The following is a 16,090-nucleotide window of genomic DNA, read 5'->3' as shown; positions in this document are numbered from 1 at the left end:
GAAAAGGCTATGCACACAATTTGTCAAGCAGAGTTTTCGCTCAAGGACATAGTTCATCAATTGAGCCATGGAAATATAATGTTCGAATCGCATCATAAAATTGGCATATCTTCAAAAATAGACCTCGGTGGCCAGTCTTTGCCTAGATTGTCAACCATGTAATATTCTATCCCTCGCAAATCAAGTATGTATGTGGCTTTTGAAAAAGAAAACGCCAACGCATCTTCGCAAAATAGTCTGAGACATGAGCAAAACACACACAAGGATAAGTAGACAAGTTACATGTGCCTTTTGGCAGTTTCCGACGTGGTGCTTTTATACACTATATACCACAGAATCAGAGAGAATATACATGATCCCAATCTGAGTCCCATCACCATTGGATGCTGGAAAGTAGTAATAATAATCACGCGACAAACACAGCCTCTCCTATTATAAACATCGTCCAACTTACATTACTGTCTTCTTTCGGAGATGGCACACGCACATTCTTTGGAGCTGACCTCCAAAGAAATAAAAAACGGAGGTTAACCAGTTTAAAGACTAAGGTGATTGCAACTGACAGTGAGGGTTATCACGGACCCTCTTTGGCTTCCAGTCGGATTCTTCCTTGCTTTGTCGTAGAGCAACAAAATGCAAAGCATCACTCTGTACTGGATAGATATGACAGGTCCATGGATATGAGTCAGGTGCAGACCAAACCTTCAACTCTTCAAATTCTGTTTCCTCAACAAGTGACTCCGCGATACAGTAAACAAGATCAGGCTCTGGTTCCAAATAACCAGCAATGGCAACACATCCGGGAGCCACAAATCCATCTGGTGCCCGTGGGTGCCAAATTGATAATGGAGTAACATAATCTTCCGGACAATTTCGCCACACCTGCAGAGGGTGTCAAACGAATAAAAACCTCTGACCCACTCAAATACTAAATCATGATAACCACTGTCTGCTAGTTCAAGCATTTTGAAACAACCCAACAAGAAGACCACCGATTCTTTTTCTTTATCAAATGGCAGTTAAAAACTATCTACATGCCATACAAAACTGAAATGCAAATTAGAAATAACCAGAATATAGAGGACTGTGTATTGTTGAAATCAAAGTCGTGTAAGTGATGTTACTATTTCTTGTCTAATAATGTCATAATCTAACAATAACAATACTTTTATATAACTGAAGCTTTTGACTTTCTCAAACTGAAGAAAATAGCAGTCAATGAAATTTTATATAATATTGATTTTCGGCTTAAATATGCTTGTAGTCATAATATTTTTTTTTGGTCCCTAAAGCGCTATCTAAAACACTTTATTCGAGTTTTCAAAGTGCTATCTAAACAAATTTAAAGACCAAAAACAAAATAAAAAAATTATTAGGGATCAAAAACAAAATTCAAAAGTTTATCAAGGACCAAAAACAAAAACATATTTAAGCCTATATTTTATATTATTTTTGTTGAGAGTAGAAAAAGTATTAATCTTCTCAAATGACCAGTGAAACTTGATTTACTATAATATGAATGTCATAATATGCCAACTAGTACTCTTAACATCAATTATAAACTTACCAGGTCATATCCCATCGGGAGAGCAAAAAATCCATCAATCTTGCGGTAGACAGCAGCAACATTTGGAGGATGGATACCAACACGAGCAATATCCCCAATATATATATATCTGGAAAAGTAATTAATTCGACATTACAAATATGTACAGTATCCCTGGGCATAAAGGCATGTCCTTCCAATTTTAATTTAATTCAATTAAACAAAAGGCCCAAGAATACATTTCATTTTAATTAATTCAATGTAATAATTAGGCTTTCATCATTCCAGATGACTTCATCTGAAGAATGAGTGAACTTAACTAGATCATGCCACATCAAATTGGGAAAATTGCATGCACCATGAACGCTACTAATCTTTTTCAGAAAATTCAGAATGTGAAGAAAACTTATGATACACGGCTAGTTCTGGTAGGACCAAATTCATGCTAAGAAAAAAATACCATGCAATGTTTGTCTAACATAGGTGACATGGTAAGCATACATGTGAAACTTTAAATGGAAATCATATGCCAACTGACAATTTTAAAAATTGTTGAAACAAATTAGTACAGGACAAATAATCCAAACCCAATCTATAAGACTCCCAAGACATGCATAAAAATAACCCATACATTCAAGCAATGCAAAATATTTGGTGATGAAGTTAATAAGCTTATTGAATAAACACTTCAATTAAATTAGTATTAAGACAAATAAAGGATAAGAAGTCAACATGCACACAACCATTGAAGGAGGGGAGGTAATGATATAATATGCTAATTTTAGATACGAAAAGGGATATACTCAGTACATTATAATTTTATCCAAGAAATTATCATTTCCTATCTCCAGCGTTTAAATATTCTTTTACCCTCAATTTAATTTTCTTTTTACTTTATCTTCTAGCATGCCAATGTCCATTATTAAATACTAAATTAAAAAACATAAAAATGCATCAAAGATATTTGGTAATGGGTAAACGAATAATCAATCCATAAAAAAGCTTAACAAGTTGTGCTCAAACTTCATATTTTAAAATAAGCCAAGCTAAACATTTAAATTTGATTTCTCTAAATAAATAAGCGTGGCTTGAGCTTCAAATGCTCAGCTTGCTTGACTCACTTGCAACCAGAAAATTTAATAATTCCAATAATGTATAATTGTAAAGAATGATAATTACCCAACAGGACACACAGGCCTCCAAATGCTACATATTCTGCCATCTTGCGAGATCTGAAAACATAAGATGCTTGTTACATTTAACACAATTAACTCAGTTTTACAACCTCATGCCCCAGTTCTTGCTTAAGCAACTTTAGCGAGAAATGAGTAAAGGAGAATAGTAAGGCACCTGTTTTCTGCTGCATAACGAGCATCGACCGTTGTATTCTTGTTCGCTGCTCCAGATCTTTGAAAAAGTAATGATGTGTCTCACAAATCGTCTATCATCAGATGCAGTACTGTTTGATGAAATCTCCCTAGAACTAATAATGGCCTTATTGGGGATTCGTGGTTCTCTACTATCAACTTCAGTCCAGGAAAAATGCACTTGTCTCTGACTTGAAGGAACCTAGAAGTGATAATGCTATTAAAATTCTGTTCCACTTCTAGAAATGAATCAGGTTTGAATACCACTTACCTTCAGAATCAAGTTTTTCATGTTAGACTGATATGTCTTCCATGCTCTACGCACCACTGAACATATCTTAATAGCTTGGGGTTCTCTTCCTTCAAACACTTCCACACTATTGCATTTTATCACTCGCACAAAATTTTCAGATCTCCGGAAATGTTTCAGATGGAGGATCAAGAAAGAAGGTTGGGAACTGCCTGCTTTTGCCAACTCCAGTGCCATCAACTCATCCCAAGGTACGTCCCAAATAATCTTGCATGCTTTTTTATCCATCTTGTCGGGAGCAAGACACTAGACAGAAACAGAAAAGACAGTCGAGTTATTTTCTATAAGAGAAACATAATCCCTAAATCCCTATGCCTAAGTTTTTTGACTGACCTGAAGAAGCATGACTCGTTTATTGGTTACTAAAACAATTCTCTGATGAGGCACAGTAAAATGCTCTTCATAATAATCAGACAACGCAAATTTTGAAGGCTCCTTGAAAATCTCAGCACAGCCAAATTGTTGGCTTGCCTCTCCAAGGTAAAGCACCATCTGAAACCCAGAAAATTAAAATGGAGAAAAGAAAACATATGTAAGGCATTGCATATTATATCACACATGCAATTTGCCCACTGACAGGCAGATGATTTTACATACAACAATAAAAGCATTCAGAAATCTTGCTAGGTTGCAGGTCGTAAGCAAATCTTTTCAGTGACTAGAGATACTCATTTTTCCATGTAATGGTATCATGACATTACAAGTATAACTCCCTCCCATAGTAGCTATGTAGACAATACACTCAAACTTAATGGGAACAAACAGAAAATGTATCCCCCATTTCTCCTCCTCCCAGAAAAAAAAAGAAAGAAAAAAACACTTTAAATGATTCAGTGCTTGCGGAGATGCAATTAATTCACATACCTGCCCAATAGCTTCTCTCTCACAATATTCTCTTAGTATCCCATCAGAATGTACAGCCCGAGGATTTCTAATTCTGTGGAATGCAGTCTTGTTGTTGAAAACCTCAAAGCATTTGGAACAACTTGCACCAATTCCATCAACAGTCAATGAGAAAAAATCAAGTGCCCCGCTTACTGGTTGCACAATGAAACCTAAAAAGGCACGTCCAAGCCCATGAGCCAATCCTAGGATACCATTCTGTCGGGCACTCTCAACGGGCTTTCTCACAACACCAGAGACACCAAAGGCAACACCTTGGGCAAGAGCTTCTGTTCCTTGAATGAACCCATCCCCAACCCCAGTGATTCTCCTTGATCTTACCTGTTGCCACGTTTTAAGCCATTTTGGTTTACAGGAATTAAAGAATTGATTATGATAGAAGTGTTACCTGCTTTGCACGTAATTGTAGAAATTGTCCATCCGTGGATAGCTCAGCAAACCCTCTGCTAATAGAAGCCAATGTTGAACTTGTCATACCTAGTACATCAACCGAAAATATTAAATGTAAAGGATTATGAATCAAATCTCTCCAAACACGATTTCCAATGGCTGGAACAATTGAACTTTTCCGCATGAATCTGTCTCTGTGCATCACCCTCCTCAGATGCACCTAAAAATAATAGGTCATAGTGTTATCATAGTTAATTTACAAATGGTCACACCAATTTATTGGTCATGCTAATGACATTCAGGTAAAGGAAAATGTCACAACAATGATGGAATGAAGCCATAACTAGAAAATTCTAAAGCCCAGCTGTACTCAATCATTCACAGTGGTACAGAGAACTTGCAAACAACACGATTACACATGAACATTGCAACACAGTAAAGCAAAATGCTTCTCTTTGGAATCAGGAGTAATTTAAAGCATGCAAGCAGACTTGGCATCCTTGCTTACATTCTTGGTATTTTAATGCTTCATTGTTTTACCTTGCTTTTCATGTTTTGAAAGATACTCTATCCTCCCATTAGTTGTAATTTTCCTAATTTTCTATTATAATATATGTGTGGGCCATGTCCAATAGTGTGGGAGAGTGAGTGTGCTTTCAGCTTGGGAAGCCTGTGCCTCAGCTCTTTGGACTCATGCTCCTCTTGCTTATATACCTGTTTAATTGTTTCTAACCCACTAACGTGGGACTTGTTCTCCAACATTTTTAACATGATCATGCAAAATGGAACAAAATAGTGAGGGAGAATAGAAAATGCATGGTTGAGGTGTCAGAATGTTAAGGATAGTATTACAAGCTATAGTATTAGAACAACAAAATTACGGCCCCTAAACCAGTCAAGGCCACATATCTTAAGCCAGACCACCAATATAAACCCAAATACCATGAAAATAACCTGGCAGATGTATGAAACTTGTGTTCATCCAAGTCTACATAATATCAAAAGTATGATGCAGGGCAACATAATGACATCGAATTTAAAAAGGAAAGGATAATATACTGCAAATGTCCTATCACAATTGAATGTAATTCTCTGTATACAAAACATAGCTCACCTGGATCTTGAAGGCATTTCCAACAGCTGAAAGTATAGGACTCCATATGCCCAGGATCCCATGAGGTCTTTGCCCAGGAGCTGTCTCCAGTGCAAACTTCAACCTTACTTCTGAAACATCTATTAGGCTGCAAAATTAATGGGATCAAATAATAAAATCACATTCTTTTCAAACAAAACCACAAGATAGTAACATATAACTAGTTGGATAAACTGATCAGTCTTCAGTACCCCCTCTTTTTAAGCTAAGATGTAGCCACATATGCAGTTTCTTTTTTCCAGAGATAAAGGAAGATAGTACAACTGGGTGAGGGAGGAAATCCTCCAAAGTATAATAAAATAATGATAGAATAAAATTTCTTGAATATACAGAGTAAGTGGCTTTTATCATTGTTCGCCTAAAATAAAAAAATTTAATAAAGAGTATACACAAGAAAAGTGATTAAATATTAGGCTACAGAAGTAAAAAAAAATAAGGCATCATCCTAGAAGAAGCCAAAAAACAAAATAAGCAGACACAGAATAAGAAGCATAATATAAGCTCATAATAGTTTTCCAGTCCCTTTGTGTACTTATAAATGACAATTCCCCTAACACAGTCATTAAAAGAAACCCACAGAGAAGGAAGAAAGTAATTTGTCCCAAGATAACATAATGGGAAAACACATATCTATTGTTACAACTTCTAGTTTAAGCTCTATCCATATTTTCGACACCTTTTCTAGCAAAACACACTTGCATAAAAATCTTGGCCCAAAAATTATTTGAAATGTTGGAGTGTATGTTACTGGAAAGTAGTACCAAACAAGTAGTCCATATGCAGTGAGGTAATGTTACAAACCTTAAATTGCCATCTACAAAACTAAACATTCTCAAGCAACGCCTAAGTACGGCTTGACTATAATTAAGTTTGTGGTTTGACAAGGAGAAATGCAACAGATCATTTTCTGTTCTGTTCATTAACTTCTCTTGCAACTGCTAAGAGAGATTATATAGACTTTATGCATGCTTCAAATTGTCAATGCACTCCTAGAGGACACAGATACATATGATATAATTGACAAACGGGTGGTTGATGCCGATGGAGAAAATAGAAAGCCCAACCAGCTATAATAAACTGAAAATTTTGAACAAAAACAAAACTATATTTCGAAAAAGTAAAAAGAAAGAATATTACTCAAAACGTATCTCTGGATCAACTTCTGTGACAGTTGAACTTTTAGGTAAGCGATCTAGCTGCAGATTGTTGTAGAAGTCCATGATAGCCCAAATAATAGGTTCATGAATCTCAAGCCTCCAGCATTTGTCAGTTACCTAGAGTGTCCACCAAATTTAAAGGGATTATATTATTTAAATATTTGAAATTTTACTTAAAGAAAATCAGAATATCAGATCACAAATTAGCATCAAATTCAACAAAGCATACTCGTATATAAACATATGGGTAAACTTGAATTCCATCTTTATTCTCATTCTGCATGGTGATTGTCATCTTGAAAACTGGGTGTTGCACATCAGAGGTCTGCTCTGGCGCCAAGAGCACAGGCATCAATGTTAGAGGAAGCTGGTTGTCCAGTTGCAAATAACCAAATATGAGCTTGAACCTGTCAAAAATGTTAAAATCAATTTTCTGAAGTATGCATGAGTAAACTTACAAAACATGCGACAGAAACCTGAAAAAAATAATTGTTATACATGTGATCTCAAAGATATTATATTCTGTAGTTGTTGATCACTCTGTCGTATAAAACTGTAACTCATCACAAATGAGAGGAACTACCTAGTGGCCCATTGCAAGATCAAAAGAGAATCCAAAATGGTCATCAATCGTATTAATAGGTTTTGAAGTAATTGTGAAATCAGAGAAAGTAAACTGAAATTGAAGAGATTTTATTAACATTTAACACTGAAAATACAGTACTACCACTGTTCCTATTTATAAAACCCAATCCATCATGTCTCTTACATTAATTACTTTTAGACTAAAATACCCATAATTAAATGAGACGTTATATTGACATACATTTAGAAGAGAGAGAGAGAGAAACATTATGACAATGATATTTTTGGATAACTATATAAATTTAGGACAAATTTATTGATATTAACAAAATTAACCACTTTTCTTAATCCTGGTGAATTAGGTAATTAGGTCTTATAAATAGGAATGGAGGTAGTATACATATTTATAGGGAGTGCAGACTCTGAGAGGTGTCTTGGGGAGGCTAATGTCAGTGCTGACTCAACAAAGATGTGGCTAATAACTAACTATCCTAACTGACAAAGATACAGTTAGAGAGAAAGAAATCACCTACTATAGACATTTGGGAATACTACTGTACATTGTACAATCAGTAATACAGAGAGCCAGTTGAATAAAATATGCATTTTAGATACATGCCTCATTTAAATGATGCATCTTCTAATATGATAAGGCTGTTACCTGCTTGTCTTTCCACCATCGTAGCCAGTTGAATATGTTAAGAAAACCCTTTCCAAGTACAAGTATGAGAGCTCCTTTGATCTATGGTCCGCCATAGAAATTCCAACCACCCCTAACTCAATTAAGAGCTCAAAAGGAGTAACACTGCTCTGCATTTCAGCCTGAACACCAGAAACTCCCCCTTTTCCAGAAGACATTGGGCCTCTAATCTCTTCATACGAACTTGAACTCGGCATCCCATCATTGGTAAACTTTGCAATTATTATATCTCCTCTATCTATCACATGGAATTGCAATCCAAATTCTGCAGAAGATAATCCAGTCCTTTCCAAATCAAGTTTCCAAATTGTGTTGCTATCATCATCACTAAGTTTAGCATCTAAAAACTTATTCCCATATGGATCTTCCCAAGAAAAGTTGGCGGTCGACAGTGGTTGCAAATGAATCCAAACATCTTCACCAAATCCAGACTGTCGAATGCTAAACACCTTGTTTGTCGTTCTGTTCTCAATCCTGTTTATAAAGTAAAGTAAGCTTCTCTCCCAAAGAAATACACTCATGCAAGCTTCTGAGTCAGATTTAGACAGACATAATGGCAAGACACTGAATCTATCATGTGAAACCTACTATGAGCTAATTTATTTTAAGTTTTTCTACTGAAAAAATGATTTCTGATTATTTTGAGAAACTACTTTAAGTAGTGGTTTCTAAGAAAAAGCTTTAATTATAACTAAGTTGGAAAATGAAATGTTTTTTGTTGGAAGTGGTGGTTGGGTGGGGGGGGTGGGGGTAAAAGTTTTTTTAACTTTGTTTTTTTTTTGCTCAGCAAAAATAAATATATATAAATGAAAATGAGTACCAGAGGTACTATAGTACATGTAGGTAGTATGAAAATAACAGATTCAGAGCATTAAGCATCTGAATGAAAACGTAAGAAAAATACATGCCCTGCACAGTTTTTAACTTTATGTATTTTTGTATTCCTTTACATCTGTATATACTTATGGCTAAAAATTATAGATTGATGCAAAACTGATTGCTGAGTCTCACAGAGTAGAATACGCGGGAGGTCTCACATTATTTAACTCATTTATTGCTAATTAAGTTTGTCCATTTTCCTCATTCTAAAATAAACAGAAACACATATTAGGGGGAATAAATATAAGAAATATATTATAAATGTCATTCATATGCCTTCTCCTTACACCTCTTGCAGTCAAACCAAATAACACAACATAAAATATGAGTTAAGTGATGGATGATGTAGCTTTCCTACTCTGGACATGGCTTAGAAGTTTGGAGAAGGATTTTGCAACTCATTATAATCATTGGTCTAGTAATCTTAGAACAGGGTTTGTTTATTAGCTGAGGCTAGAAACATAGAATTACAGTAGAAATTACACTCATCTTTGTATCCAGATATTGGTTCCTATCAAGACTACATTAAGTCTGATAATTGGAACCAAATGTATGGTCGTTCCTAAATTTGTAACCTTTGTACCTCTGGTACTCAAATTTATATATATATTTATCTTGGCTGATCAAAAAAAAAAAAGTGAAAGAAATAATATCCTAATCAAAATTTGGCCAGCACTAGCTCAATCAGATTTCTTAATCTCAGATCAGGCTGGCCCAATACAGAGAAACTTCAACAGATGAGCAACTGCAATGCTTACAAGCCCATCTCTGAAGTCTAACAAATGCTTGCATCCCATCCATAAAGTGAAAAGTGAAAAGTGAAAACTAGTTAAATAAACTAGGCTTAAATACATTTTTGGTCCCTGTAATTTAGCGCTTTTTTCATTTTCGTCCCTGCAATTTTTTTTTTCATTTTAGTCATTACAAAATGTGTTTGTTTTGCTTTTCGTCCTTAAAGTGCTTTAGATAATGCTTTGAATAGTAAAAAAAAGTGTTTTGAACAGTGAAAAAAAGTGTTATCTATAGGAAAACAAACACATTTTGCAAGGATTGAAGTGAATTTTTTTTTTTTGCAGGGATGAAAATGAAAAAAGCGTTATATTGCAAGGACCAAAAATTTATTTAAGCCAATAAACTAATAGTGTATGTTAGAATATCAAAGAATATCTTGCAAGTATTTCATAATATCTTTTGCAATCTTAGGTCTTCAAAATAATATATTTAGTTTGTAGTTTGTGTAAATATGTTTTCAAATATGTTCTTGGATCGTTTTGAAAAGTACATAATTATGAATATTTTCTATAGAATGTGATACTTATAATCTTAAATGTTCTTGGATCGTTTTGAAAAGTGCATCTATTTTATTGTTTGCCCCTCCTGTGTTCCAAGTCTGCCTCTGTCCCTGACTATACATAAATCAAGTCAACCTAAAATTATTCAGTGCATAAGATCCCTGGAAATATCTTAGATATTCCAAGAGATCTACACCAGAAATATCTACTCAAAAAACAATTCTAAAAAGACATTCATAATTTGGAAATTCTTTAATAAATTGACAAGGTTATCTCACATAATCTACACATAAATGTTTGGTGAAAAATAAAGGCACTACAGATGATAAAATTTTAAACAAGTAAAAGATGTATTGCAAATAATTCAAGCAAGCAGTGCAAATAAGACACTACAAGAGGTCCTAGAACCATGAGATTTTTTCAACTACTTAATCAGATCTAGTGTGTGTAATGTGTCATTTTCTGTTCAGAAAAGCAGGAAAGAGAACTTTAAGCTAAAATCTGTTTTGTGTAAGCATGTTCCTACATACTTTGTTCTTACTGTAGTACTGTACAAGAGATCTTATATGAGGTACTGGAAAACCTAGATATACACATTTGTCTTGCTTACAAGTAAAGAATATATGATTAGGCCAGTCAATATATGCATATCAGTACCTGATAGGACCATCAGTTGATCCAAGACGGAATACCACGATAAAACGGGATCCTTCTTCATATCCACGGATTTCAGTTCTCAAAAATTTGATAGTGCCATCATTCATCCTCAAAACAAGGGAGATTGTATCCTCTTTTACAATTTGAAGAGGAAATGACCAAGTGGTACCTTCTAGTCTTACCTAAAAGTAGAAATAAGAAAAAAAAGCATTTAGATCATTAAAACTCAATCAGATGATGATTGTGGACAGAAGTTTAAAAATAATCAAGTGATGAAAAAATTATAATCCCTAAGTGGCCACAACAAATAATGTTTTTTAATAAGCTATTATACTTAGAAAGATCACTCAGTTGACTCGTTGACATACTGTGATCTTATGATATATCAGTAATATAAATGAGGATCGCTAGACATTGTAATTTATCCAATTATAGTTTACTCATATGCCTCTCTCTCTCTCTATACAAACCATAATAGGAAAAATAATAATAATAATCTTTTATTGCAATGTATCTTCTCCTTGGAAGAGTGGGTTCCTAAAGAAAATGATCACAAAAATTATATTTAGGACTTCAAGAGCCTGATCTCTCCTCAACAACCAAACAGCTCCCAAAATAAGCCTCTTCCCCTCCTATTTTCTACTATTTTGAATTCCCTTCCTATTTCCTCCTATTTAGAACTGCTACCCACTGACTTCCTAAAGAGACATCACCTAGTTGTGGGTGTATTTACATAGGGCCCTTTTCTGTTTCTACTTTCTCCTATAATACATATTCTTAATAGGAGCTTTAGCATGGTGTAATCAAATCAATACCACAAAATCACAAATATCAATAACATTACCTTTGACAATTCATAATATGAAATTCTACAAAAAAAATTATCTTTATGTCCAGAAGAAATGTAGGATAAATTAAATGAGGTCAATTATTACAGCAATATATCAACTATGAACTGTAACCAACCTGGAGTTTTTCAGGTCCACCAGTTCCACGACACACAAAGTATACCCTTGAATCAGAAGCACGCAAAACCTTTGGTTCGTCTTCAGTGCTCAATTTGAGGAATATATCTTGACCAAGTCTATTAGTGAAAGTCATAAATGGCCGAACAGAAATTACCTGCAATGACAATCACAAATACAGAAGTATTACAACCTGACTGCCTAATAAGTAATAGCATTTGTGCTAAATTTGATCTTCTGTGACAACCTTTGTCGGAACAGATTGATAGGGGCATGGTTTTGTAGAAATAATAAGCCGCAAGCAATTTCCATCGCCATCATATGCATATATATCCAAAGAGCCATCCTAAGGATAAAAAAAAGTCAATTTTATAAAATCATGTGCAGTTACTTCTAGTTTGTCAAGACATATATCTAGACATTACCATATCACCAAGAGGAGCAAGATCTGTAACAGGTCCAAAATGCTCATTTCCTGATTGGGCAATAGCCACTGAAAGGGCTAGGATATTAAAGTTAAACTCAAATGATAGATCATAGCATTGACAAAATTCTAAAAAACTAGATCATACCACTTTAGTTCTTCCAGCTCCTTTTTGTAAATTGAGCAGCAACCTTTGGCATATGTCTTTTTCCTGACATATCAAGAAGTCTAAATGTAAGTGGAGGACATCTAGCTACTTCCAACCAATAAGGAGCATAGACTCTAATTGTTTTAGCCAGCAAGGTGTGCTCTTTGTTATAGTTCTGCTCAAGAATTATTTGGATCACCCTGCACATAAGGAGGCAAATAAGACAAGTTGATGCAAAGTTTCAGCCAAATTTATAGAAATTTAGAAATAATAAGGTAATAGATTGGGAAATTTCTAACTATTCCACATCCAGAACTTTACAACCTTCCAGATATTGAACTTCTCAAACTAATTGTTTTTGATGGATTCTCATGAGGATGAGATATAAGAACAGCTTCCTGTTCGAAAAAGGGGACCGGTGAGATATCAACAGCATAAAACAATGTAACTAAAATGACCTAGTAACTAAATCACAAAAAACAAAGGTATTGAAAGTCTGTATCTTACATGTATGGGAAGCCAACCCCTTTGTGGAAGCAAAGATAAAAACAAAGGATTCCTAATATCAGCACTGTATATATGTACAGTTTTTCCAGATAAAAATACTCCTCTTGAGCATGCAAGAAAATGGCCACTTGATTGCATTTCAAGAACAGAATATTCAGCAGCAAGGGGAAGAAAATTGCTTATTATTAGAGGTGATTTGACCACCAAACACCAATCCTGAATGGCATCAGAATGGATGTCTTTAGCAATCTCAGTTGCTTGTATGCTTACACAAAACCACAACTTGTGGGAGCCACCAGAGGTTCCATGCACCTCACTGCAACACAAAAGTTCCTCTGACTCTGAAAGAGCTGAAACACACAGATTTGAGCATTGACCTCCCCTACCAATTTCTTCTGGCTGCCTAGGTCTGTCCACTACACTACTCCATGAGTACTCACAAGAGTTTTCTGAGGGCCTTAACTGCAAGAAATATTGTACAGATTGTGTCAAACCAGATAGAGGAAGTGGAGCAGTTTCTCCTGGTTGCAGTTGCCCAACTGATATTTCATGCTTAAGATCCTCTGCTATTAGCTTCCTGTTTCTTAGCCATCTTCTTTGCCTGGCAGAATTAAGAGATACCTTTGGATCAAAGGATTCAGGCCATCTCAAACTCTCCACATCAGGAGCATAAATCCATCCATCAGAAGTATTGGGAGATTTTGTATCCAAATGCCAATCATCAATCCATTCCCAACCTGGCGGTAGATCAATTCCAGGAAAAACCTGGATTATAAAAATTTAAAAATAAAATAAGAAAAGACAGAATAATAAAAATGCTACTACTACAATCCAACCTGCCAGTCACATAGTTTATGAACTAGTTTTAAACATATTTACCTTACGTTGATACCATACAAAGTTTAGTTTCATGTTTAGGCTGAATTTTAGATTATTGAATGATGAAAAATGAAATCTAAATGTGGCTTAGAATTTATACACCATTCTTCCTCCACAAAAGCGTTTGAGATGGACGACCAAAAGGTTTTCTGAGAGGCCGTAAAAGTGCCACATAAACGGAATTTTGATATGAAAGTTTAAAAGCTTGGGGTCTGTCGATTTCTAAATCATGATAATCATATAATCTATAAGTTCATATCAATTTTCTGAGCAATGTTTAAACCTCAACATGCAGCAAAATTCTTCTAACCAAAGAAACAAAAACAAGAACCCAAATGTGATTGTAAAGACATTAGCATATGGCTAGGTAGTGGCTTGTGTAGTCCTAATCAAATTCCCAGCATGCCCCTGTTCTAAGGCTAGTGATTACAGCACAAGTGCTTGATCAATGCTGAAATTTCCTAAGCATCCCACATATTATTGATCCTCTTAAAGAGAGAAGTCTGAGAAAAAATTATGAGCATTTTATACAAATATCAGTTTGTACGTTCATCTGTAGAGAAAAAATAAAGTTCAGGCATATAAGCAATACAGAAAGCAGCAATGAAACAGTTCCCCATGGAAAGTGAAAACTATTAACATTTACCTGATGAGATTTTCCCCTGTCTGACATTTGGTTCTCAGAATAACCTGAACAGTGTACCCAACCAATGTGTGGAGTTAACTTTTCAGTTTCAAAAAACTCATCTGTCTGAATTCTGTAGCTCTCTGTATGAATAGATTCAGAATTAATTGAATTTTTCAGCAAATTCCCCTTTTCTGACAAACTTTTTGAAGTAAGGCATAAATCAAGCACAAAATCCGTGTTGTTACGAACAGAAACCAGTGATCGAATATTCACATATCTATTTCCATCCTTCACACTAGCTTCGCTGGCAACAACAGCATTGCCTAACCGCCAGCAAGCAGCAGGGGCAGCATAGTTCAGCCTCACAGTTGTCCAAGGACCTTCCTTGCTTGGACTAATTTGAATAAACCCAGATTTATGGGCATCATAATTAGATAGTTGATTGTTAGTCTCGACTTCAGAATTATGCACTAGTATGGCACATTGTAATTTGCAAGGCTTCTTAGAAAAAGCATCCTGAAATCTCAGCATGACATTATTAAGATAAGTACTTGGAGAAAACAAAACAAAAAAAAAGGCAAATCATACACAAAATTCACCATTGAGTTTTCTGCAGACAAATCTATCCAGTTCAACTTATTGGCAAAATTTTGGGTATATGAGCAGTCCTCAATAGTTTTTGCCATCTCGTTCAAGGAAGCTGAAAAAAATCCAACGGGAACACCTAGAAGAAAGAAGAGAAGCATGTAATCAAGAAGATTGTGCAGCCTATCTATGTTGTTTACCATAGAAACTTTATAGGTGCTCAAAATATTACTACCTGCGGTCCTATATATAAGAAACAATTACCTAATCTATCAATACCAATATAAGTGGTTAGATCAGTTAATTTTTCAAAAAAAATAATTTTATTCCTAGGCTACCCATGACATAAAATGGTTTAAGAGGTGGTTATTTTTCAAAAGATAATTTTTCAACCAATGAGTATACCTTGTTTTGTTGAAAGCTCAATAAATGCACCAACTTTCATGGGGAAATGAGTGTATATCATTAATAGACCTCACAATTAATTAAGGGTAAAAAGGAAATTTAGCAATAAAGTAGTCCTATGTTTTTTTTCTTATATATAGGACCGGAGGTAGTATTATATTCCCAATCCATATCTATTGCAGACATCTGAACTAAAATTAATTGGTTTGCACTTTCATCAGCATTTAATGTCACTTGGGTCTGAATGGAGTTTCAAGGAAGTACCTTTACCCATATCTGTTAAAATTAACTCTAAGGAGTGGTTGTCCTGTAAAAAAAGTATAGAAGCCAAATTTGAAGTTAGTTCCAAAATTGGAAAACCAAAATGGAGACTTAAAAGAAAAAATGATGCTCTAATTTTGAAAATCAAATGTAAATTCCACAGAAACAAACATGAAATTAAAACTGTACACAATCAATCCCTTATTTACAGTAATTACAAACACAATCCTACTTAAATACAGATCATATCTAATCTTATCATATACAGCCCCGCCAAAAAAAAGTAAGCATCAAATATCAATCCTGAAAAATTATAAAGTTTAAATGCTCAATATAGCCTTATCTTAGC

The 16,090-nt window shown here is 34.8% G+C and overlaps 1 protein-coding gene across 1 annotated transcript in view; it reads right to left on the bottom strand.

Moving 5' to 3' along the window:
* Positions 1-266: 266 nt before the first annotated feature.
* The window catches only part of LOC100780088 (uncharacterized), a 54,982-nt gene continuing 39,158 nt past the window's right edge, over positions 267-16,090 (bottom strand). Inside the window, 22 exon segments of the mRNA XM_006590526.4 lie at positions 267-882; positions 1,568-1,676; positions 2,726-2,778; positions 2,897-3,115; positions 3,185-3,469; positions 3,557-3,715; positions 4,088-4,447; positions 4,515-4,736; positions 5,631-5,757; positions 6,807-6,943; positions 7,056-7,233; positions 8,073-8,585; positions 10,940-11,121; positions 11,906-12,061; positions 12,152-12,250; positions 12,330-12,483; positions 12,485-12,676; positions 12,801-12,874; positions 12,984-13,748; positions 14,509-15,006; positions 15,090-15,214; positions 15,745-15,787. Of these exon segments, the coding sequence (XP_006590589.3) occupies positions 544-882; positions 1,568-1,676; positions 2,726-2,778; positions 2,897-3,115; positions 3,185-3,469; positions 3,557-3,715; positions 4,088-4,447; positions 4,515-4,736; positions 5,631-5,757; positions 6,807-6,943; positions 7,056-7,233; positions 8,073-8,585; positions 10,940-11,121; positions 11,906-12,061; positions 12,152-12,250; positions 12,330-12,483; positions 12,485-12,676; positions 12,801-12,874; positions 12,984-13,748; positions 14,509-15,006; positions 15,090-15,214; positions 15,745-15,787 (4,989 nt within the window). The 3' untranslated portion in view covers positions 267-543.

The sequence above is a fragment of the Glycine max genome, chromosome 11 (assembly GCF_000004515.6).
Source record: "Glycine max cultivar Williams 82 chromosome 11, Glycine_max_v4.0, whole genome shotgun sequence".
Lineage (NCBI taxonomy): Eukaryota > Viridiplantae > Streptophyta > Magnoliopsida > Fabales > Fabaceae > Glycine > Glycine max.
Note: the sequence above shows the minus strand (reverse complement) of the source record. Positions and strands in the feature narration are given on the sequence as shown.